Source organism: Mus pahari, chromosome 18 (assembly GCF_900095145.1).
Source record: "Mus pahari chromosome 18, PAHARI_EIJ_v1.1, whole genome shotgun sequence".
Taxonomy (NCBI): domain Eukaryota; kingdom Metazoa; phylum Chordata; class Mammalia; order Rodentia; family Muridae; genus Mus; species Mus pahari.
The window spans coordinates 25577358-25602069 of NC_034607.1; the positions used below are offsets into that span (position 1 = coordinate 25577358).

At 39.3% G+C, this 24712-nt stretch overlaps 1 protein-coding gene across 2 annotated transcripts in view; it reads left to right on the plus strand.

Moving 5' to 3' along the window:
• The window catches only part of LOC110335694 (contactin-associated protein like 5-3), a 514066-nt gene that overhangs the window by 445933 nt on the left and 43421 nt on the right, over nt 1–24712 (plus strand). For both annotated transcript variants that reach the window (XM_029531381.1, XM_021217999.1), the window contains 2 exons: nt 14949–15079; nt 20094–20178. In XM_029531381.1, the coding sequence (XP_029387241.1) occupies nt 14949–15079; nt 20094–20178 (216 nt within the window). The remainder of the gene's footprint in view (nt 1–14948; nt 15080–20093; nt 20179–24712) is intronic.

A 24712-nucleotide genomic window follows, 5' to 3' on the forward strand; every position in this document is an offset into this window, starting at 1 on the left:
GCCAGTGCCTAGCAAACACAGAAGTGGATGCTCACAGTCAGCTATTGGATGGAACACAGGGCTCCCAGTGGAGCAGCTAGAGAATGTACCAAAGGAGCTGAAGGGGGCTACAACCCTGTAGGTGGAACAACAATATGAACTAACCAGTACCCCCAGAGCTCGAGTCTCTAGCTGCATATGTAGCAGAAGATGGCCTAGTTGGCCATCACTGGGAAGAGAGGCTTCTTGGTCTTGTAAACTTTATATGACCCAGCACAGGGGAATGCCAGGGCTAAGAAGTGCGAATGGGTGGGTAGGGGAGCAGGGGCGGGTGGTGGGTATAGGGAACTTTCGGGATAGCATTTGAAATGTAAATAAAGAAAATATCTACTTTAAAAAAAAAAAAAAGAATAAAGTGTCAGCTGAGTGTGGTGGCACATGCCTTTAATCCCAGCATTTAGGAGGCAGAGGCAGGTGGATTTCAGAGTTCGAGGCCAGCCTGGTCTACAGAGTGAGTTCCAGGACAGCCAGGGCTATGCAGAGAAACCTTGTCTCGAAAAACAAAAAACAACAACAAAAAAAGTGTCACTGTTCCAGCATTCACTATCATAGTTGCCAGCTGAATGCAACACATCTAGCATCAAAATATCATCCGTCTCTGAGACCTTGATTAGTGATTCATAAGGCAGCTGAGCTTGATATGCTGTGCTGTGTCATCTGTCATGCTTTCAGCTATTTATGATCAAGAGCCTTTGAGAGCAAAATCTCTTTGTCTTGTCCCCTATAGTTACCACTAGTCCTGTTGCCTCTAAGTTCCTAAGGTCTGAGAGAAATGTTAGAGCCAAAATAGTCCAAGTCATACGTACAAATTTCTTTTCCCATCCATGGCTGGGAAGGCATCCCCACTGTCAAGGGGAAAACTACTACTACTACAACCTTGCTAGAATGATTTACTGTCTCAGAGACTCTAACTGTAAAGTCTAACAGGAATGTCTATGTCATGGTTTGAAGCTAAATGGGCCCCTGAGGTTTACACTTTCAATGGTTGGTCACAGCTTGTGGCACTATTTTAAGGCAGTGTGTCCTTTAGGAATTGGGGTCTGACTGATAGAGGACCCACCCTTAGTATTCTGTGCAGGATCCAGCTTTGTATCTCTGCTTCCTGCAGTGAATGAGGATCTGCCTGAGGCAGTGCAGACATATATGGGGCAGGTTGCCTGGCTTCCCTGCCATGGTGGACAGCAGTTTCTCGGAGATCAGGAGCCAATGAACATTTGCTCCCTTAATTTTCCTTTTTTGAAGCAGGGTCTCTTTTTCTGTACCATGTGTACTGAGCAAACTGTCCCAAAGCCCCTGAGATTCTCCTGCTGTTGCTTCCTTGATGACTTTTGAAGCACTAGGGTTACCAGATATATGCTACTTTATCTAGATTTACATTGACTTGTATTCATATTTGTAAGGAACATGTTTTACCCACTGAGCCATCTCAGTGGGTTTTATTGGAACTCTTAGGATAACTTAACAACCAGCAAATACTTAAGAAAGAAAATTAAAAATTAGATGAATATGTACATAAATTTGCCAAATACCCTCAATTATGTTATATGGATGGGCTAAGACATTTTTCTTTAAGATCTAATGCTTTAGCTACATGATGATTGAAGGTAAATGTCCTAGTGAAAGGGCTGCCCGTGGCCACACTGAAAGGTGAGCTGGGGCTGTAAAGGGAAAAGACAGCAGAAAGAAATTGTGGCTAAGACAAAAAGTGTTCTGATCAAAGCCCACAAGTTTAATAAAGTTCTGAATTTATAAAACACCCATCCAGGTGAGAGCCTGTGGGCGAATCTTCAGGAAGGTGTCTCTGGAGAATCTCAGGAGCTTATCAGCAGGGAGTGGCGAATGCCCTGAAAGGCCACTGTTTTGAAGAACAGTGACAGGTGCAACAATAGAGCCGGCTTGGCAGGTCGGAAGGGACCACTGCAGGTGGCCCTGTGCTAGTGGCAGTAGAAGTCTGCAAAAGCCTGCTTCGAGGCTGAAGGGAGACAACATCGTAGAACCAAATTTTTTTAAGTCAGTCATGATAACATGAATTTGTAATCCTAGCAAAAGGTAACAGAGACAGGCAACTCCATGTTGTTAGGGGTTCACTTGCACAGTGTGCACACACAGACAAGTAGATGAAGGCAGACAGATAGGCATAAACACACAGAGGGGGGAGGGAGGGATACACACACATACACACACACACAAGGAGAGAGAGAGAGAGAGAGAGAGAGAGAGAGAGAGAGAGAGAGAGAGATACAACTCAAAAAACTATTTGGTGAATATCTGTAGTAGACAGCACAGGCTGCTGCCCGACTTTACTTTTTGTCAGTCTAACAGAAACCTCTGTGCAGCAGATATTAGCATCCTCCTTCTGTAGCTAAGAAGCAGAGGTGTCTGATGACACTACAAAATTTACACATTGAAGGCTAGCTTAAGTTTTTCTTGTCTGAAGGAGCTCATAAGACATAATGTTGCCTGTCTTTTGGCCCAGAACACACATAGTGCCATCATAGGTAGGACACCAGTGTTTCTCCACTGTATAGATGCTCCCACTAGATTCCATTGGGCACCAAAGAAAGAGAGAAAAGAGGAGTTGGAACTGAGATTGTTATTTCCTGGGAGGAGAATATACTTTTGTTGTGTGGTTGGTTGTGAGTCAGAGATGGCCTTAAACACAGTGAATTTACAAAGAAAGAAAATCTGTGATCCTGGAGAGAACTTTTTCCCCCCAGAAAAATGACAATATTGCTTACCTTTCTCACGGCTCTGAAAGTATAGCCTACAAAAGCAACTTATGGAATGAGCAGTTTATTTTGGCTCACAATTTTTAAAATATAGACCATCATGGCAGGAAGACTGGACACTGGACACTGGAGCATGAGGCAGCTGGTCACTTTGTATTTGCAGTCCGGAAGCAGAGAGGGAGGGAGAGAGGGGGAGGGGAAGGGAAATTGGAAGAGAGAAAGAGAAGGTGTGGGTTTAGGGGGAGGGGGAGAGAGGTGAATGCTGGTGCTCAGCCCACTTTTTCCTTGTCCTGGATCCCATCCCATGGAATGATGCCACACAGGTTTAGAATGGCTCTTCCCACTTCAATTTACCTGATCTAAATACTGCATTGCAGATATCCCCAGAGGTCTGTCTCCTAGATAATGCTGGATCCTGTCACATTCACAATATCAACCATTTCAATGACTATAGGAAGTATAATGTACAAACAAACAAACAAAACAGATTTCAGGAAGTTATTCTCCTCTCAGTGCTCATGAAAATTTCTGAAGTGAATGAATATTTACAAGATGATTTGTCAAGTCCACAAAATAGTATTGCATGATTAGTATTATCTGCAATATGATATGCCAGGGCATATATTGAGATTATAATACCACTGGAAATAAAATCAGGCTCTAAAATAAATTCCTCAACCTTGCAGATTTTATACTATCCATCTGTATTGGTCAGTGGTTCTCAATCCATGGGCCATGACCCATATTTTGATAATATAACAGAAACTATATATATATATATATATATATATATATATATATATATATATATCAGATATTTACATTATAATTCATAACAGTACCAAAGTTAAAGTTTTGAAGTATCAATAAAATAATTTTATGGTTGGGCGTTACCACATCATGAGGCACTGTGATGAAGGGTTGAAGCATCGGTAAGGTTGAGAATCAGCACAGATCTGATGCCTCCAATTGTATGTACTTAATTACAGAGGAAACATTTGAAAACGCTGACCTGGTTTGCTGTTCTGCATCATGATTAGGAGAGGATTTCTGGTGCAGTTTAGTCATGATGATACTCAAATCCTCAAGTATTACAGAATCCCTTTCCCTGTCAATGTGCGGGAGTGCTGATATGATAAATGTGGAAGTCTGCTGTGGTCTTTGAAGTTGGGAGTGGCTTTCAATATATTTTACCCGTGATTAGTTTGCACTGTGTTCTTGAGTAGTCTATCAATGAATTCACCCCACAGTCAGGCAAGATTATGGCCTGAGGTTTTTTTTTTTTTTTTTTTTTAATAATTTAAGTATCTTGTGTGAATGTCTTTACATAAATACACCCTTCTGATCCCCATTGAAGTATTACTAATTATGCACACACCTTGGGTTTGTGTTCCATCTTTCCCCAAGGACCTACTTTACTAGTACTATTCAAAAACAATAAATAATACCTTGGATTTCTAAGACACAAATCACTGACAACTTTAGTGTTTGCCCCTCTAAGCATCCTAACAATAACAGCAAAATCCCACCCAAGGGCAAGCATAAGCACATCTAGTCTCCTCGCGGAAGAGGATTGCAAACAATCACCAGGCATATTTCACAAAAATGACCACAGATTATCTGTGGTAAAAGTTCTAGAGACTGAGGGTGAAAGCCCACTGGGGTGACGGACGTGGAATTTTGTATGAAAACTGTGGTCCTGTATTAACTTTAGCCATTACATACTATTTAATCAGTCATAATGATGAATGGGGAGGGATAGTTTAAAGCAGAGGCAATGAGGCCACAATTGGAGGCTAACCAATTGCTTGTGACATGCTGCAGTAACTGATTTCAATCTGTAGCTGAAATCTCTAGGCTTCCTTCAAGCAGAGAGAGTCTTCTGGATTAAATGAATGCAGATAGGAGGCCTCTGTGTCACAGCTTGCTCTCTTTCTGTCCCTCCCTTATCCAGAGAAAAGGAGTAAAGGAGATTTGTGAGTGCTTCGGCTACCATGGAATTCAAGTATAATTGAGTTAGAATTCACAAAATGTGATTTTGAGTCATACATTTTCCCTTAAAACATAAACAAATAAAAAACCAATTCTCTCTATATAAGTTTGCAGGGCAGTATCTCATCTGTTTTTAGAGGCTCTTATCACAAAATAGAAATCTAAACTTAAAATGAAGATTAGGTCTTTCAGACTCCTGCTAGGCTGCTGCCTGCCCAGCCAACTGTGCTCACTCAGCTGATAGTGGTTGCCAATGAGACATCATCTCCAGGCAGCACCTTCTGTGTTTAGCTCTGCACTTGTTTCTTTTACAGATCCATCTGGTGTGAAAGGAGCCTTTTAAGGTGAAGTGAAAATTATTAGAGCGGTAGTCAGAGTCGTTTTTAACAGTGAGATGTATAATGACACAGAGGTACATCATGGAGTTTGATGAAGATCGGGATAAAGAAGGTGGTCATGAATGTGAGGATGATAGTGATGGAGGCGGTGCAGTGTTTATTCTGGAACCTTTTTCAATTACTGAGCATGTAGCTTCAGAAAGTATAAACAACAAAATCAAAATGATAAAGGCAATGCAACTTAACATGTCTTAGGGCTGTATTCCATGAACCCAAATTATTTTAGATAGGTTCATTCTCAAATTTTATGAACTATATATTCCTTTTGAATCCAGATTGCAATGCACTAGGATGCTTTTGTATTGATCAAAGCCATCTAGGTAATAGTCTGGTGTCCTAGAGTCTGATACGAACTGATTATCTGAAGCTATTAGTGTTCTTTCTTGCCTTTCAGGAAAACAACAACAACAACAAAACCAACAACAACAACAAAAAAAATGCTGATAAATAGGTGTCTGAGCTCAAGATTTGAATGGGATCAAGATACTATGGAGCTCTATAGTGATTCTGTTATTAAATAAGTGTGGGGTGTCTTATGGAAGAACATGTTTTTCAATCTCATATAGCATAGCCACATTTCAGCTTGATGACCTAGGAGGAAATCACCTGAAGTTGACCTTGAAGAATAACTTCAGTGTAATGTCATATTATGTGTGGCTGTCTATGAATAGGACAAGTTACTCACCTGTCTGTGGCAGCTTTTAGTTCATGAGTCTAAGATTAGTAACTTTATTCTCCACATTTCTCCAAAATTCCTGTCTCATATTTCTTGCTAGTTATTTAACTAATAATAATATTATATGTATAATGTAGTTGTTTTACCTTCAAAAACCCTTTTTATTTTTCTTTTATATTGTATTCAAGGTATCTGTTGATTTTTATTAAGTATTATTCAACACAAAAGAAACAAAGATGAATAAAAGATCCATAATTTCAGCTCTCGTAGAGCTAACATTGTATTGAAAGAATCACATACTAGTAAAATATATACCCTAGCGGAGACATGATTTAGCCTGTGGTCAATTTTAAATGAGAGAATACAAAATGCTTTATTACTTATTTAATACTTTGAGATCCTATTTCAAAATGGAAAGGGCAAGGATGCAAGGCAAGTAATATTTTCCAGGAGAGAAATATTTAAGCTGTGGTTCTCGTGGTGTAAATACGATGGCTGATTTGGGAACCTTGACTCCAGCAAAGGGAATGACTTGTGTAAGATGCATCCTACAATGCAAGTAGAAGTGGGAATAAGCTGTAAGAATGTCCAGCTGACATGGAGAGGGAGACTTCATGCTGTGAGGGGGGTCTATAGAAGATGCTGGGTCAATGATACTTCTAGCTGTAACATCTTAGACATTAAGGATGTTCTCTTTGTCTCCCTGCATACTATCTGCCTACACAACTTGTCTAAGATAAGGTTATTTTTTCTTACACTGTCTCTCCTGATTTTTACATGTAACTCTTTTTATTTTACCACTTCCATCTACCCCAGACTGAAGAATTTATTTTAATTTTTTTCAAGAATGAACCTTAGACTATCACCTACTATGCAATGTCTCTGGCAGGTTTATGTGGGAGAACACCTAATCTTCTCACGGTGATGTGTTGGGAAGTCGTGGAACCATTTGATGGTAGGACCTAGGGGAATTCCTTGAGGGTTATATCCTCACCTTAATACTAGACCGATTTCTTCTTTCTGGTCTTCAAAAAAAATGTGAGGAATTGCTTTTTCCAGTTGCAGCCTCTGCAAATAGAGATTCTCCTGCCACTTTGCTTCCCTATCATGAGGGGAAGCATGTCCATTCATCACACCTTCCCTATCTGGATGAGCTGTAGAATTGTGGAGCTTCCTCAGCCATGATCAGCCGTTTCCTGAGGTGCTGAAGAGTTCTGCTTTTTACTTATGGGGATTCATGGTAATTTATCTTGTGTTCCCTTGCTAGCTACTCATTCTTCCCACTTTAAGTAGGAATATTTATCACCTGACACTGGATAATAGAAGTATGTAACCTGGTTTTTATTTATTATTTTATGGTGGCTTGAAGTTTAGTGAAAACCTTGAGTCTTAGTAGTAGAGAATTTTGATTACTTACAGTATCTTAACTATGAAACTTTGACTGAGGCTTTTTAAGTTGCACTGTGTCTGTCTTACATGGTGAAGTAGCCATCAACCTACGAGGTTACTGGGAAATGTTTATTGCTTCAATCCGAAATGTCACCAGTAGGCTCATATGTTTGAACAATTACAACCATGGGGGTGTTTGGGGAGGTTATAAAAACATTAGGATGGTGAGCCCAAATGGGGAATGTTAGCAGAAAGGAAGGACCTTATGGGTAAGAGCTTCGTAATAATGCTTCAACTCCTGATTGTGCTCCCTGACTTTCTCATGTATGAAAAGCTGGCAGCTCACATTTCTGCCACTAAAGGTGGAGTCACCCAAGTTGCCATACCTTTCCATACATTATAAAACATATTTCCTAATGCCCTGTTTTCTTAGCCAAAACAACCCTCTGAATTGAGGCTTCAGACTGTGGAATGGTATTGACATAATTTAAGATGTGTCTCTCCAACTTAATTCTAGTCATTCCATCACAGACAGGCTGAGAGGCTTGTCTGTTAGGTGATTTTAGATATGCTCAAGTTGTTAATTTCACAGTAGGTATTTAATAATCACCTACTATGATCTTTGAATACTCAAGAATAAATAATCTGTGAAAATACGTTTTTCTGATAGATGGAAAATAGGACCACAGAAGAACCTTCCTTAAAATAGGCCCAAGAGACAAAGTCATATATACTATGAGAATATAAACCAAAGACTGGACATGGTTAGTGGCAAGCACTGAGCCACTGAGCATTTCACTGAATCTAAAGAAAATACTGAATCTGTATTTTCTTTAAATACGATAATAACTGTTGTAAACTAAGATAGCATCGGGAAAGTAAGATTATATCATGTTGATGAACAAGAAAGAGACTCCATGAGTCTATACACTAGATGACCCCAATAACTCCTCTACATCATGCAAACAAGCACACATAAAAATGTAGCATGGAACACAGTAGGTATTCTATAGTTCTTACTTTCTTCCTTCTCTTGACACAAATTATAGACAGATGCAAATCTGTGTTCCCATTTCCAAGGCAGGATTAAAATAAGACAGAATAATTGATCCCAAAATAACAATATCCTGGATAGTCTTCTAACCTCTGCACAGGTGGGATTTTTAGAGTCAGAACCTGATGTGACTCCTCCCTTCCAGTCCAAAAAAAAAAAAAAAAAAAAAAAAAAAAGATTAATTAATTGCCTCCACGACAACAAGCAAGACATCAAGGCTACATGATGTTGTACATGCAGGAAATGCCTGAATCTGTTTAAGAGCTGGATATTATCTGTGTTAATGATTTCAGAAAGTGGATTAGGAAATCATCTCTATTTCGCCATCATTTATACTTTCATTTATGGAAGTGCCTGAAGCTGACCCAAATTGATAGGTCACTTCATATTTGACAGAGTAGCCTTGTGGAGCTATAACAGTAATTGAGAAGATACATGACCAAAAGATCCAAGTTTTATCCTGAATAAGCCACACCTTTCTCACTACTGGACTAGTAAAATCGTATTAAAAAAAGGAGATGTGTGTGTGTGTGTGTGTGTGTGTGTGTGTGTGTGTATAAGTCAGAGGTCAGTATCATTTTCAGCAAGCCCTTCTATCCACTGAGCCATCTCTCTAGTTTTTAATTCTTCTGCGTTGGATAGTTCAATGGCAATTTGATACAAAGTAAGAGTATCTAAGAGGCATGAGCCTTAGTTAAGAAAATGATTCCATGAGATCTAACTATAAGGCATTTTCTTAATTAGTTACTGATTGGGCAGGGCCCAGGCATGTGGGTTGTGTCATCCCTGGGATAGCAGTGATGGGATCTATAAGAAAGAGTATTGAGCAAGCCATGAGGGGCAAGCCAGTAACCAGCACTCTTCCAGGGCCTCTGCATCAGCTTCTGCCTCCAGGTTTCTGCCTTGTTTGAGTCCCTGTCCTGGATTCCATCTGATGGATTATAATGTGAAAGTGCATGCAAAGTAACCTTTTTCCTCCTCAGTTTTCTTTTTGTCATGGTGTTTTATCACAGCAATAGTATCCTAGACAAGTACCAGGAGTAAGATATTACTGTGACAGATCTGACCTGGCTGTTTTAAGGAGGATTGTAGAAAGACTTTGGATCTTTGGGCTAAAATATCCACTAAATGGTGAGAACTTCCTGAAATGTTCTGTACAAGGTTGGGAGATAAGAGTATTAAAAACAGTGCAGATAATGGAGACCTGGTTGTGAAGTTTCAAAGGGAAGCCAGACTTTACCCATCAGTTTGAGTTAAGAATCTGTGGTTCTGGTTAGCAGAGGGCTGAAGAATTGGCTTTGATGAAGAAGACCTGAGGACCACTAAAAGAAACATTTTGCTTTGGTGGCATAATGAATGCTGGGGCTGACGAAGCACCTGTGATTAAGAAGAGACCAGGATAACTGAGGTGACATCTTCTGGGCAACATTTCCTCAGGCTGACCTCACTGAAGTTGTGTTCCAGAAGTGGTCAAAGCTGTACCGCATTTGGGTATCCATGCTTGGTATTGTGAGATTTGTGACAGTAGTACTTGTCTTAAAGGCAAGACAGGGTCAGAGAGACCATGTCAGACTTCGTCTGGAGTCCTGGAAGAGAGCCTAAGAGAGGCTATTCGTGAGAGGGAAATCCAGTTGCAGAAATCTCAGCATTTTGGATATATCAGTAACATGGGATGGCTCCAATAAAAGCAGCAACCATGTCGTGGAGTCCTGGACTGGTCCTCCACCTACAGGACAAACTGTGTGTCCTGCAGAGGGGGAATCTAAGTAACCCAAAACGTTTGGAGGAGCCCAGAAGATCAAGAGTGGATCCAGACTTTAGACAGTGGGTTATTTATACACTTGGAAGTGTTTTGTTTTGTTTTGTTTTGTTTTGTTTTGTTTTGTTTTGTTTTGAAACTGTGAAACTGTACCCTGGTTCTTGAAATAGCAAACCATTTATCTTAATTTTGATTTTTTTTACAAGAGCTCACAGTTGAGATACTATGAACTTTTAAAAGAAAATTTATGGGTTATAATGTAAAAACACTGGCTAGTTTAAAGGGGTTGAATTTGTAATATGCTTAAATTTGTAAGGACTGTTGGACTTTTAACATTACTTATGTTTTTAACGTGAGTTCATGTGGATGAAGGAGAAATAAATGTGTCTTAATGATTTTGCATTTGTGTGTCCAGTTGACAAGGGATCAATTGTGCTGCATAGTTTCATGTCAACTTGGCACAAGCTAAATTCATATGGGAGGAGAGAGCCTCAATTAAGTTAATACCTTAAAAGATCAGGTTGTAGGCAAGATTGTTAGGCATTTTCTTAATTAGTGATTTAGTGGAGGGCCAACTCCATTGTAGATGGTGCCATCCCTGGGCTACTTCTCCTTGATTTTATAAGAATACAGACTGAGCAAGCCATGGAGAATAAGCCAGTATGCTGCACTCCTCTAAGACCTCGGCATCAGCTCCTGTATTTAGGCCCCTACCCTGTTTGAGTTTCTGTTTTGGCTTCCTTCACTGATGGACGAGGATTTAGAAATGTAAGCCAAATAAAGTCTTTCCTTCTCAACTCTTTTGGGTCTTTGTGTTTCATTACAGCAATAGGAGTACAAATAAGATAGGTTACTAAGTGACGGCTATGAGTAGGATGCTGAGATGCCTTACAGCAGATTAATTGACTAACATGGGGAGAAGTTGTTCGTGAGAGAGGATAACCTCTCAGAAGAATTCCACAGAGGTACCAAGCCTCTGCTGCTCACTCCGTTTTCCCTCATTCCATCACTATCTGTGGAAACAATCCAAAGAGTATTCAAATATATATATATATATATATATATATATATATATATATATGGCATTACTGACATGTATTTTAAAGTTTCAAGTGTTGTTATAAAGATTGTCTATAGTTAAAAGAAATTGGATCATAAAACATAATTTGAAATACATAAACCCATCTCAATGGGACTTCTTTAAAACTAGTTACTGCATTGAATCCTAATTACTGTTGCCTTCAAATAACATAAACCTTAAACAAATAGAAGGAATGGTTTCCTCTTAATGGAAGTGGATTCTAATATGCCCAAGGGAAAAACACACATCTTAGTAGTTTAATGAGATCTGTAAGCACATGACAGATCACTAAGTGTCTCAAGTATCTCTTCTGGACCCAGTATCTCATATACATGTGAAGACTGTGTCTTGTTCTGAGATAAGGAGCTGGATTAGATTTGTTCACATCTGTTTGGGTTTCATTTCTGTTTCTGTGATAAAACACCCTGGCAAAAAGCAACTTGGTGGATAATTCTACAATTCTATATCACAGCCCATCATTGCAGAGACATCGTGGAGACAGGTGAGGGAAACAGCCATTCTCTTGACTGTATTGTATACTCAGTCAAGAGAAGAGAGAAATAAATGGGTGCAGGCCTGCACGTTTCCTTGCTTGCTTGCTTTTTCTTCTCCTGTAGATAGAGCTCAGAATCACTTGTCTATGAAATAGTGTCACTCCAAGTGAGCTGGATCCTCCTCCATCAATCAAAACTAAAGATAGTGCACTGGAGATGTGCCCAGAGGATAAGATTATGTAGACAATTCTTTAGCTAAGGCTCTCTTTAAATCGACAGTTGAATCTCAATATCCATCAAGTCAGAAGTTAAACTCTTAATTTCCTTATTTAGCATAGTTTCCTATCATTCAAGAAAGCCTCCTCTTCCAAGAAAAAGGACATAGGAAAATAGACAAAAACAGAGTCCTACAGAAATTGACAACTGGATTGCATTCAGTTGCAGTAATGGGACTTGATGCTGTGCAAACACATTTTGAGCTAAGGTAAGATACGTTGTGGGATATTTTGTGCTAGTGTAAATGGAAGCAGTGAAATAGAAGAAGATAATTGTTTCTTATTAAAGTGCTTAGAATGCTACTCAATACAGGAAACTGGAGCTCATCCACTGAGTGTCCTGAAGGGCTTGCTGCCCCCTTACTCCTTCCTGTGAAGATTTTCACAGTTATTTTGAAATACGAATTAATTGAGCCCAAGAAAGCCATTAGAGCAGAGTGAATGAGGGAAGCTTAGAGCCTTGAGGTTAAGGAGATTCAGGAGAAAGTCTCAAGGAGCTCTAGGGTGGCTGACTTTCTTCCTACAAATCTGTCCTCCCCTCATCCAAGATGGAAATGGTGCAGAATACGCTTTATATTTGTCTTTGCCACAAAGGTGACTATAACTTCCACAGACTAAAGCTTTGCCAATAGGGTTCCGAATATTAGATTTAAAAAAAAAAAAAACAGAAAAATATCTTATTGTATTTTTAAAAGTTTATTTATATTTTAGTATGTGTGTGTGTGTGTGTGTGTGTGTGTGTGTGTGTGTCTTTATGTGGACATATGTCTCTATGGGCAGGTGCCCTTAGAAGCCATAAAAGAGCATCAGTCCCTAGAACTGGAAGTATAGGCAGTTGTGGCTCTCTCCTATGCATGTTGTGAATTGAACTCAGGCCCTCTGCAGTAGCAGCACATGCTTATAAACGCTAGGCTTTCCAGTTTCCCATCTCACCTCTTTAAGTTGACAAGGAATCTATATGTAGAGTAGATATATTATGATTTTGTAATAAAGTCTTGCAGTTATTAACAGTTCAATTTCCAGTTATCAATGCATTATGTCCTCAAAATGTGTTCTTTCTCTTATGCTCTCTGGAGTACGTGCTCATTTTTTTCTTTCTCTTTCTCTCATCTCATACAATCACCTCTCTCTTCTGCAAGTTTATAGGATCTACATTTTCACAGCCTACGTGTAAGAGGGTTCCCATGCTACATGCTTTTCTGGGTCTGTTCTTTTTCAAATACTGAAGCATCCATGTTACAAATGGAAGGGTTTCCTTCTGTTTTACAAGTCACTACATACACTAACTACATGTCTTTCATTCACGTCTGAACATACCTTTAAGGTTAGCTTCATATCTGGTAAAGATATGCAGGTAAGATGCAGGGATCTCTTTGAAATACACTTTTTTTCCATTAGACAGAATGTGTGTGTGTGTGTGTGCATGTGTGTGTATGTATGTATATTTCCGTATATTTATTTTTATAAATGGAATTAGATGGAATATATACACATATATATGCATACATGAGAACTAAATTATGAGCTAGTTCTATTTTAAGATTTTTCGATATATTTATTTTTGTGTTTGTTTTCTCTCTCTCTCTCTCTCTCTCTCTCTCTCTCTCTCTCTCTTTCTCTCTGTGTGTGTGTGTGTGTGTGTGTAAGAGAAAGAGAGAGAGTGAGAGAGTCTAAACAGAACTAACAGAAAGGGTAGCAGAACATCCATATTCTGGAGCAGACGGATCACAATACCGAATATGAATTACAGATATTAAAGTTTGGTTGCTTTAGAGTTCTTCAAATCCTGGGGAGAAGGCCCGGTCAACAAAATGCTTGCCCTGCAAGCATTAAGTACTGAGCATGGATCCCATTGTTCATGAAAATGCAAGGTCTGGTGATTGGCAACTAAAATCCCTGTTTTGAGAATTTTGAGAGTCAAGGAATTAGAGGAGGGTTCTATGGACAACCAGTCTAACCAGTCATAGTCAGTGACTCCTGTGTTAACCAATGAGAGACCCTGTTCCAAAAAAACTTGTGTGAAGATAAACCAAGGAAGATACTATTTGTTGACCTTTAGCCTATGCAGGTGTACAAGTGGATATGCACACTGCATATATATGCTCTCTCTCTCTAGATAGATAGATAGTTAGATAGATAGATAGATTAACCATATATACATGCGCTCACATGTTGCACATGCATGCATGCATACACACACACACACACACATACACACACACACACACGCACACACACCCCAAACTGTATTTAATTAGATAAGCTCTGAGACTGATATTGAATATAATGGTATTCTGATCTCATGAATAGTGAACACCTGCTTAAAAAATACTCTCCTGATAAAATTTAAAAGTCCAAAGGATCCAGGAAGATTTAGATTGGTTCTTTGACTTAAGCAGACTTCACTTAAACTGGTAATTATTTTACATTTCAGCGAGTGGAAGCAGGGATGTCACCTCTCTCTCAATCTCAGAAGGAGGAAGGTGATTTTCAGAGAACCATATCATCAGAGTAACCATGTCACCATCATGCTCTCACATTCCAGTTACAGGACAGGTCTGTGGATGTGCTTGTCAAGGTGGTTCTCTTCCTCTCTCCTTTTCCCCTTCCCACTTCTCTCTTCCTCCCCAATCCCACCCCCTACCAACCCACTTTCCTTTCTCTTTCTTTTTTACTTGTTTTTTTTTGAGGCAGATTATCACTGTGTAGTCCAACTCGTATGAAAGGCTGACCATCTTTTCTCAGTGGGCAGAGGGCTGAAATTACAAGTCTACACCATTCTTCTGATCTCAAACTAGCATTTTAATTTAAAATGGCACATCCACAAAACAACAATGACAGCATAGCAAAGAGACATACTCACTTTAATTAGTACCTGCATTCAGAATTTTATATTTGAACTGTGATGAACATATGAAATTTTTTTTAAAAAAATTACAAGTTATTGAGACCTAGAAACAGAAATAACCAACAATTCGATTTATGAACATTTTGAAGAGATCTTTCTTTCTGTGTTGTGCTTGCTATTCCTAATTCTAATCCCCCTCCCTTTTTCTTTCAAGGAAGTCTACAGATCCACTATCAACTAAGCAAGGAAGAAAGTCATGTGTTCACCATCAACACGGAGAATCTGGCCAATAGAAGAGTGCACCAGGTGAAAATGAGCCGTGATGGGCCAGAACTTTCTATTCAGGTACTTCACTTCTCACCTTTCTGCACAGCTTACATGCCAAGACTTCTCCATCAAACATGTCTGAACTCCACCAAACCACATACTGGAGCATAGAGTTGCCATAGACTCCTGTTCAGCCCTTAGCCCTTAGCCGCTGATATTGCTATCTCTTGGGAAAGAACTAGAAATACAAATTCTTGAATCCCCCACCAGAGCTATTCCTTCAGAAACTATTAGAGAGGAGGAAACGCTGGAGATTCTGGTTGTGGTCAAGTTTAATCAGCTCTTAACCAGATTGAGATGAAAGGAAGAATGAATACAAGAGGTGTAGGGTAAATGGGCATAGGGCACAGAAGATATAGAAGCTCTAGGGAAGGCCCGGGTCTCTTCTACACATCACTACTTACTTCGTAGTGTGAACTTGGTCTTGAAGACGAGGAGAAGCTGCCTGGGTAGAAAAGACAGAGAAATATCTGAAGGGTTGTGTGCGCACAGGCAGAATTTTCCGAGAAAACATTATAATAGGCTTCTGTGAAATTTAGTGACTCTGTATAAAGAACCAAGACAGATTTTTTTAAAAAAGAGATTTATTTATTTATTTATTTTATGTATGTGAGTACACCATTTCTCTCTTCACACACACCAGAAGAGGGCACCAGATCCCATTGCAGACAGTTGTGAGCCACCATGTGGTTGCTGGGAATTGAACTCAGGACCTCTGGAAGAGCAGTCAGTGATCTTAATCACTGAGCCATCTCTCCATCCCAACAATAAGAGAGATCTTAATAAAGTTCATCCAAAGTCTAGGTTAGTCCTCTTTGATCATAAGCGAGATTGTTAACCAGCTTATCATTCACTGTTTTGCTTAGGTGAATTTAATCCATTTCTCTTGTATCCTCTAAATTTGTCACAGAAATAATCACCATCCTCTTTCCTTGCCATCAACAGGTGCAATGCCACCCTTCTTAAAGATGACTTTGCTCTATTTCTTTGTGAACTTTGTGTCCTTTAGAGGAGGCATCAGTAATTTTCATTAGCTTATCTCCTCCTACCTGGACCTACTTTCTCTCTCTCTCTCTCTCTCTCTCTCTCTCTCTCTCTCTCTCCCATGGCTAGCTCAACAAACCAGCCCTCTAAGACCGGACATTCTACATACGAGTCAGATCTCATGGCATTCCCGCAAGCACATCTCCAACATCCTTATGTCTTCTTGCCTTTTAAACACCTTTCCAATTCTACCAAAATAGTTGTCTGAAGCACAAACCAAGTAATTATTGAATATAGCAAATATACTAAGCAAGATCTTTCTGGCTCAGGGTAAGAAATCCATCTCTCAATTGTTACTCACAGTGCTAGCTTTTTGTCATTTTATTTTCAGATTTCTTGGAAAAATAGATATATCCTGATTTCCTAAGTGTATCTTCCATGTGAGTTACTTTATTCATTGCTGTGACAAAATACCTAAGAAAGAGCTTAAATGAATTTTGGCTTGCAGTTTGAGAGTACAGTCCATAATTGCCAGGCATTGGGTCTCCTTTCATTCCCAGTCAGAAAGGAGGAAGAGATGAATGCTGGGGCTCAACTTAACTATATACTTTTTATTTATTCTAGAACCCCAGCCTTTAAGATGGCGCTGCACTCATTTGAGGTGTGTCTTCCCACCTCAGTTAATCCAATCTAGAAACTCCCATACAGATATATTTCACAGTTTGTTTCTATGGCGATTCAAAATTCCATGTAGTTGACAATCAATATTAACTTCTCTACCTTTCTTCCCCTGAGTCCCACCATGTTAAACAAAAGATTGTACTAGTCAAGACATGAATAAAGTTACTTGTGCAGAAAACAAAGGTGGAGTGTTGTGTAAAATACTTCTGGGGAGACATGAACAAACTTCTCCCTACACATAGAGATCAACCAGCAAATCAAGATAATGACACCACTAAGTCTGAATTAGTGAACCAATGAGTTGTATTGAAATTACTAGTAGGAGTATGGATAAGGGGGTTACAGGAGTAGAAATGACTCAAAGACAGTTATGTCATCAAAATCTACTTCAGCATGGGTAACAACTCACTAAAGGTGGAAACCTGGCATATACTATACAACTTCAAGCAGAGCAATAGGTAGGATAGTGCTTGTTTCAGGCAACACATTTTGGGAAGCTAAGGGCCCAGTCTTAGACTATCTGGGCAGTTTCAAGGTCTTCTTGAAAGCTTTGGCTTATTTACTTACCAAGTTTAATAAGATTCCCCACAGAATGTAATATTTCACGTTCCCAAGTGCTTACTTAACAGGCCAAGGTTACCTGATGTTTCCAGTCAAAGAATAAAATCAGGCTCAGTCTGGAGGGGCTGCAGCACAACTGAAGCTGTGACAATTTTATTGAGAGCAACCGGTGATTTTATACCCTTACAGAAAACAGAATACAGTGGTGATTACCAAGATAAATATAGGTGTAGTTGCAAGAAAAAAATTATGTTTGCCAGTTGTACAAAGTATAAAGGATTAATATCTAATACCAATTGGCCTGTTAAGCTTCCGAGGGAACATACAGAAAACCACAAAGCCATCTAAATACTTCAGTGCCTGAGGGAGTGCCATAGATTCTCAGGAAATATAAGGCACACAGTAGCCCAGAACGCACAAAATCTAGCTGGCAAAACCTATACTGCATGTTTTTCACAGCAACTATGCCGGGGCCCTCCAGAGTTCCCTGTACCCAAGATTTTCTCCAACTCTTGATGTTGCTGTAATAAAATGGGTGCATGGCAGCTATTTGTTCTCAGACTTTAGGGCTTGACTTAGAGTTTGAATAGTACCGCTCTTCCCTGAGGTTTATTTCTATGCCATTGGATGATCACTGATATCTCTTTGTGGGTCTTCAGTTATCTCTCCTGTCCAGTGGTTCACTCAGGACCCTGTTAAACTCCTGCTGTTTGGGATCTATAGTCATGCGACGGCTTATCTTGTTCAATCTCACAGTTTCGGGTGCCCTGCATTTGCCAGTGTATCAATGCCTATTTATATCTACACCTCTCCTAACCTCCTTCATCCTATTCCCTTGACTTTTCCCAAACACTGCTCATTATCCTCCTGTCATTTTATTCTTCTTTTCCTTAGGAACTCATGCTATCTGATAAGGAATATACTTTACATCCTGTAGCCCTCTCCTAGAGTGTAAATTGATGAAGACTGGAACTTGGTTTGAGTTTATTATTCCAGTGCTCCCTCTTTACCAGTCTCCAGCAACAAGTCTTCAGTGTTTTCTGAACTAAGCAAATTGATTCTACATGGTCACCATTGCTATGTGATAATGATTGGTGTGACCTTGTGGAGAAGGTGGAGAAGGCCAGGTGTTTTAGCTTTGTTCCTATTGCTGTCATAAATATCCTGAGGGGGAAAAAATCAAATTAAGTCAGAATGAGTTTATTTTAGCTCATAATGTCAGGTTCCAGTACACCACACAAGAATGAAGTTAAGTGGCAGAAACAGACAGTCACATCAATGTTCAAGAGCTGAGAGGAATGAACAATGAACGTATCTCCATTCACTCGTTTTTTTTTTTGTTTTTTTTTTTGTTTGTTTTTTTTTGTTTTGTTTTTGTTTTTGTTTTTTTTAACATATGCACAGCTTGCTTTCTCTACTTTCACACAGTTTAGGACTCTCTGCCTGGGGAATGGTGCTGTGCCTTTTCCAATCAATTACTTTAAAGACACGCCCAATGGTCAATGCAGGGTAGATAATCCCTCATGGTAGGCAATCCCTCATTGAGATTCTATTCTAGGAGGTCCTAGTTTGTGTCAAGTTCATTATCAAACCAAGGCAAATGGTTTGACTTTAGGGTTGAAGCTTTGAAGTATCCTTGTTGCAGCCTCTTTTTTTGAAGTCCCTGTAATCACTGCATAGAAAGAGATATATTTAGAACTGAGTGACGTAGGGCAAAAATCAGCCAGAAAGATTCTCCATTTCTTGAAACATGCCACATAGAGAGTCATGGAGAAGATTTCAGGGGACAACAGTGGGAATTTTTTGATTTGACCTATGGAAGAACACAAGAGTGACTACTAGTTATTCCAATAAGATGGAAGTTTTGAAATAATTATTGGATATATAACACAAATGATTCACATAATGTTGGAGATTTACCACTTACCCATTACGATATTGCTGAAATGAGTAGGAGGAATAACTTTAGACAAAAAGTGGAATGTACTTGAGGAATGGTCCCTGGAGTTGTCAGGTTGACTTTTAAATAATATACCTATTCACTCTCTTCCTCAATTCACACTCTTCCTCAAAAAATAGATTGGAAGAATCTACTGGATCTGACTAGATTGAGAAAAATGGAGAGCTGTTTGTGGTACAGTCCAGGAAGGAGAAGTGGGAGGAGGGGTGTTATGCAAACCAGAATCATCAGTACCTGAAGCTATGAGTGACTTCCAAAAGAGCACCCTAGAAATTAAGGCCTGGAAAAATCCATCAGTGATTTCTGTTCTTCCATCCAGTGCAGGGTGAACAGCCAGCTCTGTCAGTGGCAGTAATATTTTCATCCTTTCCTAAAGTATTTATCAAACTATGTTTCATGACAGTCCATGCCAGAGAGCAGGTCAGGGATATGGAGGGAAAGAAAGGGATGGTGGCTATATCAACAAGAGGGGAGGAAGATGGGAGAATGGGCAGCACAGCTGGGATGCATTTAATGTGGCAGAGCAGGTAACAAATGGACTTCTCTGCTTACTTGTTTTCAGAGAAGAATTCTGCGAAAATTCCCAGTGGGGAGATTAATACATGACAATAGCCCTGTAAGGTTTCTAAGGGAATGAAAGCCCCATGAAAGACCTTACTTTACAAGGGGTAAAGAAAGGCTATTTTATGTGCACTGTGGGACATCTGCTGGGACAGCTCAAATCTCTCTTGAGAGAGAATTCCAGTGAGGAGCCTGCCCTGTGTGAGACTGTAAGCTCTTTACACAATGTGATTGCCTTACCCTTTCTCAAAACCTGAGCTATGGATTTGTTTCATTTTCCTACAGATGGACCAGCAACTCTTCAGCTATCCTTTCTCAGTAGAAGCTGAGTTCCAGAGAGCAAGGTCACTCATCCTAGGCAAGGTCACAGGTTTGTTTTTGTATTCTATACTTTTCACTGGATGTTGTTAAAACTCCGTAAATTTGTTTCTTCTGTTTGTGTGTTCAGTGATTCACACATGAAGACATTGCTTCTGTCTGTTCTCTTGATATGGGTTTTGAAACAAGATATACTAAGAAACACGTTTGTTGATGGTGCGGGATGCCATCCATGTCTATTTTGTTGATTGGTTAGTTCATTTGTGGTAATTATTATGTTTGTAAATTGTTAGTAATCCAGGTAGAAATGTGATCAAGTAATAAAGCAAATTAAAAATTTTAGTTTAAATGATATGATTATTTTTCTTTTAGATAATCAACTTTTTACTTGCATTCCCTTAGCTTTAAACTAAAGGAATGAAGTAGGAAGCTGGACTGCAGAATGAGGATTCAAAGCTCACATTGGAAGAGTGGATTTTCCTCTTGTTTGCACATCGGCTTTGTGGATTTTCGCTTTTTGTTTCAGAATATTTATTGCCTGTACAACACTGAACTTATTTTGCTTTCCTGAATAATTGGATATTAAATGATATTTGATCTTTACCAATGCCTTTTAGAGCTTGAATATGATGTGGCTACAACTAATGTAGACAACAGGCCTTTGTTTTGGCCACAATATATGCTCTACCTTTCCTCATTCTTTCCTTTTAATGATTTTTTTTCTTTATAAAGCCTCATATAGGATGAATAGAATACACAGTTGAGTTGTATGTTAAGTACTGTTCATGTGTATATGTGTGGTGTGTGTATACATTCACACATATGACCATGGACATGTCTATGGTATGGGATGCTTTGGAGATCAACAACATTTGGTGTTGGTTGTTCTAGCTTGTTATAGGCAGGATCTCCTGTTCTGTGCATTGTACATGAGTGTAGAAGGTTCTGGCTTATGAGTGTACAGCATCTGTGTTTTACAGATTAGCAAGTACAGGTCTTCTTCAGACTTTGAAATCACTTGTTACTTTGGACCTCTCCCTGCCCCGTACTTACTACTGATTCACTTTATTATCTATCTATCTATCTATCTATCTATCTATCTATCTATCTATCTATCTATCTATCTATTTATTTATTTTCTTGAGATTCTCTCAAATTCTCTGTGGTTCTGCTGGTCACAGTCCAGTTTAGAAAGCATTGCCAATTTTGAGACTCTTAAGTTGGAATAAATTTAACCCAAGAAATCACCAACCTATAAAATTGTTGCAGCCCTTAACTCTGAGTCATAATATCACGTTTTGGAAGGACTCTTCAGAAAACTCTGAGCGTCTTGGTACGTCATGCGGGGTGCTCTTGGTATGTCATGCGGGGTGCTCTTGGTATGTCATGCGGGGTGCTCTTGGTATGTCATGCAGGGTGCTCTTGGTACGTCATGCGGGGTGCTCTTGTTTCTTACCATTTCCTGAGAGGAGCCTAGGCCCTGCTCTGCCTCATGTACAGAATGTAGATTTGCAAGGCAGAGGAGATATTTTCTGAAAAAAAAAAATGCTGCAGATAATGAGCCATGCTAACCAGGCAGGGTCTTCAATAAGACAAGAAATGATCCACTATTTCTTCACTCTCCTAGATTCATAAAGAGTATAGCATTTCTAGAACATAATCTGTATGTATAATAAGTTTAGACAGTGTCATTTTTCCAAGTGTCAGACAGATGAGTCAATCAATACAAATAACTTCAAAATTGGCTCATTTCTCAACCCAATCCCTGGTAATAACAATAATAATAATAATAATAATAATAATAATAATAATAATAATAATAATAATAATAAATGTGCTATTTCTGATGTTGTATGTTCAGGTTCACTAATGAGGCCTGGTAAGGATTTAATTCTTCTTCTCTATATCTTAAACATCTCTGCTTTGTGCAAAAATGTGATTTTTTTTCCTTTCTGACATATTATTTTTCTGTCTTTAAGTCACTGAATTATAAGTGTTTATAGGAAGGAAGGTATTTTTCTCATCTTGACCCTCAGAAGATCATTTTGCCAGACAGCTTAAGGGTGTTTTATATCAGATGATGAGAGAGGGAAAGAGAAAGGTAAAAGGGAGAAAGAGAGGGAGGGAGAAAAGGAGAGGGAAAAGAAGAGGGAGAACAGGACCATTGTGTTCTAAGTGGCTATAGAGGCAGGAGTACTGATTCATGATGGCAACCAATGCGCACCTCTTCTAGCTCTGCATCCATGATGTTTTGACAGTAGCTAGAAACTATTTATACGAGGAGAGATCACACTGACAAAATCACAACTGTGCATACCAGTCACTGCCATCCTTCTAACCAGTAGACTTGAAGTGCAGACATGCGAATGAGCACACCCTGTCTCACTTGTCTCCTTGCTCGAAGTCTTATCAATTTCTAAAGTACTCCATGCCAAGCACAATCAACTTCTTTGGCTGTATGTTCTTTAGCATCAGAAATCTGGTTTATGGACGTGTTGATGTTGTTCGTGGGAATGGAGAAATCAAGATGTGTTTGGCAGAAACGAGCATGTGAGTAGCATGGCACACAAAGTGGAAAGGTTGAGCAGAAATGATGGTTAGAACGGATAACAAATGCTACCCCCACTCTGCAATCTTAGAAAAGACTACTCTGAGGGACAGCTTTTAGCTGTAACACTAAGATCTGCATGCACTTTTCATAATATGTTTTAAGGGGGAAAGGAATATAAAATTTGTCTCAGTTTTCAACAGCACTCCATTTCAAAGCCAAACCAAACTTCATTTTATTTCTGTGAAGGGAAGGAGAAATTCACTGTTCTGATGTCTAGTGAATTAGCAATGTTCTGAAGCAGCCTTGGTGCTTTCCTGCCACCAAGCCTGACAAGAAGTTTAATCTCTAGGATCCCCATGGTAGGGGAGAGAACTAACTTCCCCACATTATCCTGTAACCTACATATATGTAATGTAGAATGCAGGTACACAAATCATACAATAAATGAATAACAAAAACGAAGGGCGTTTGCCCTCCATGAATGAAGATGGTTTTCTATGGTAAGTCATAAGATGGTGCTAACTTTTATTTTTAATTGTTTACTGTCATTTTGCTTATCTCCAAATATTTTACTTGGCTATAGCAAATATTATATTAATGATATTAAGATAAAATCATATTAGGGACTGAGTAGGTGACTCAGCAATGAGAGCTGAGTGGGAGCCCCAGAACCTGTGTAGAAAAAAACAGACATAGTGGCATGTACTTTAAATCCCAGTTCTGGGAGGCAAAATGGATTCCTCCAACTCTTTGGTTAGCCAGCCTACCCTAATTGCTGAGTCCCAGGGGCAAAAAAAAAAAAAAAAAAACAGTAAAGAAAAGAAACAAAAAATAAAAGAAAGTGATAAGTGTATATAGCGTCGAGTGATGACAGCTAATGTAGTTTTCTGGTACACACACACACACACACACATATACACACACAAACTCATATTTGTATATTCCTAAATACAATTATGCACCCATACAGATATGTACATACACACCAAAAAGAGAAGAATAAAGTACCATTTTACATAGCAGGAGAGAAACCTGTTTAAGGAAGTCAATAGTAAAGACTTCTCTTCCTGGAGAGGCCTCAGGAATTACCACTGGGCATCCATCACAGGCAGCTTACCTGGGTATGTCAAAGACTGCGTTTTATTTGCTTCTTTCATAAGAGCCAATAGATCTTCAAATTCAAAGATCTTGAAGTTTTCAAAGACATAGAAAGCATAAACCCATAAGAACTACAACAGCATGGCAGTTGCCGAGGACTTTTATGGGAGATAGAACCCAGGGTCTTCACAAGATCAGAAAGTGCTTGACTTCTTCTGCTCCCAGACCAATTCTATCCTAACCTATGTTCTCTGTAAATCAGAATTAAAGAATTGTTACTACTTTTTTTTTTGTTTGTTTGTCTGTTTTGGTTTGTTTTGGTTTGGTTTTTCGAGACAGGGTTTCTCTGTGTAGTCCTGGCTGTCCTGGAACTCACTTTGTAGAACAGGCTGGCCTCGAACTCAGAAATCCACCTGCCTCTGCCTCCCAAATGCTGGGATTAAAGGCGTGCACCACCACTGCCCAGCCGTTATTACTGTTTTCTAAAGAAATAGTTTCATGATTCATGAAAAAAAAAAAAGCACTTTCAAAATGTGGAAATGTGGGAATTGGGTTATGCGTGGACAGTCTGGTCTCCAGTTGAGCTGAGGTCTGAACCCTGGAATCGTCATAATTCACCTACATGACATGATAGGCATTCCCTTATACTCCTGGAACTCCAGCTCCTGCTTAAGTTACCACCCCCCCCAACAGCCCCCACAAGAGAATCATGGCTAAAAGTCACATAGACAATGTCCCAAGCTTCTGATCTTCAGGCTAAACTCCTCCCCAGTTACCTAGCAACAGTAAAGACCATAAAAGGGGTTGTTAGGCCCCACCTCACTCTCTTACCTCTCACTGCTCTCCTCTTACTTCTTACCCCTCACTCTCACCCCCTCTTTCCTCTCTCTGTCTTCTCCTCTCTCTCTCTCTCTCTCTCTCTCTCTCTCTCTCTCTC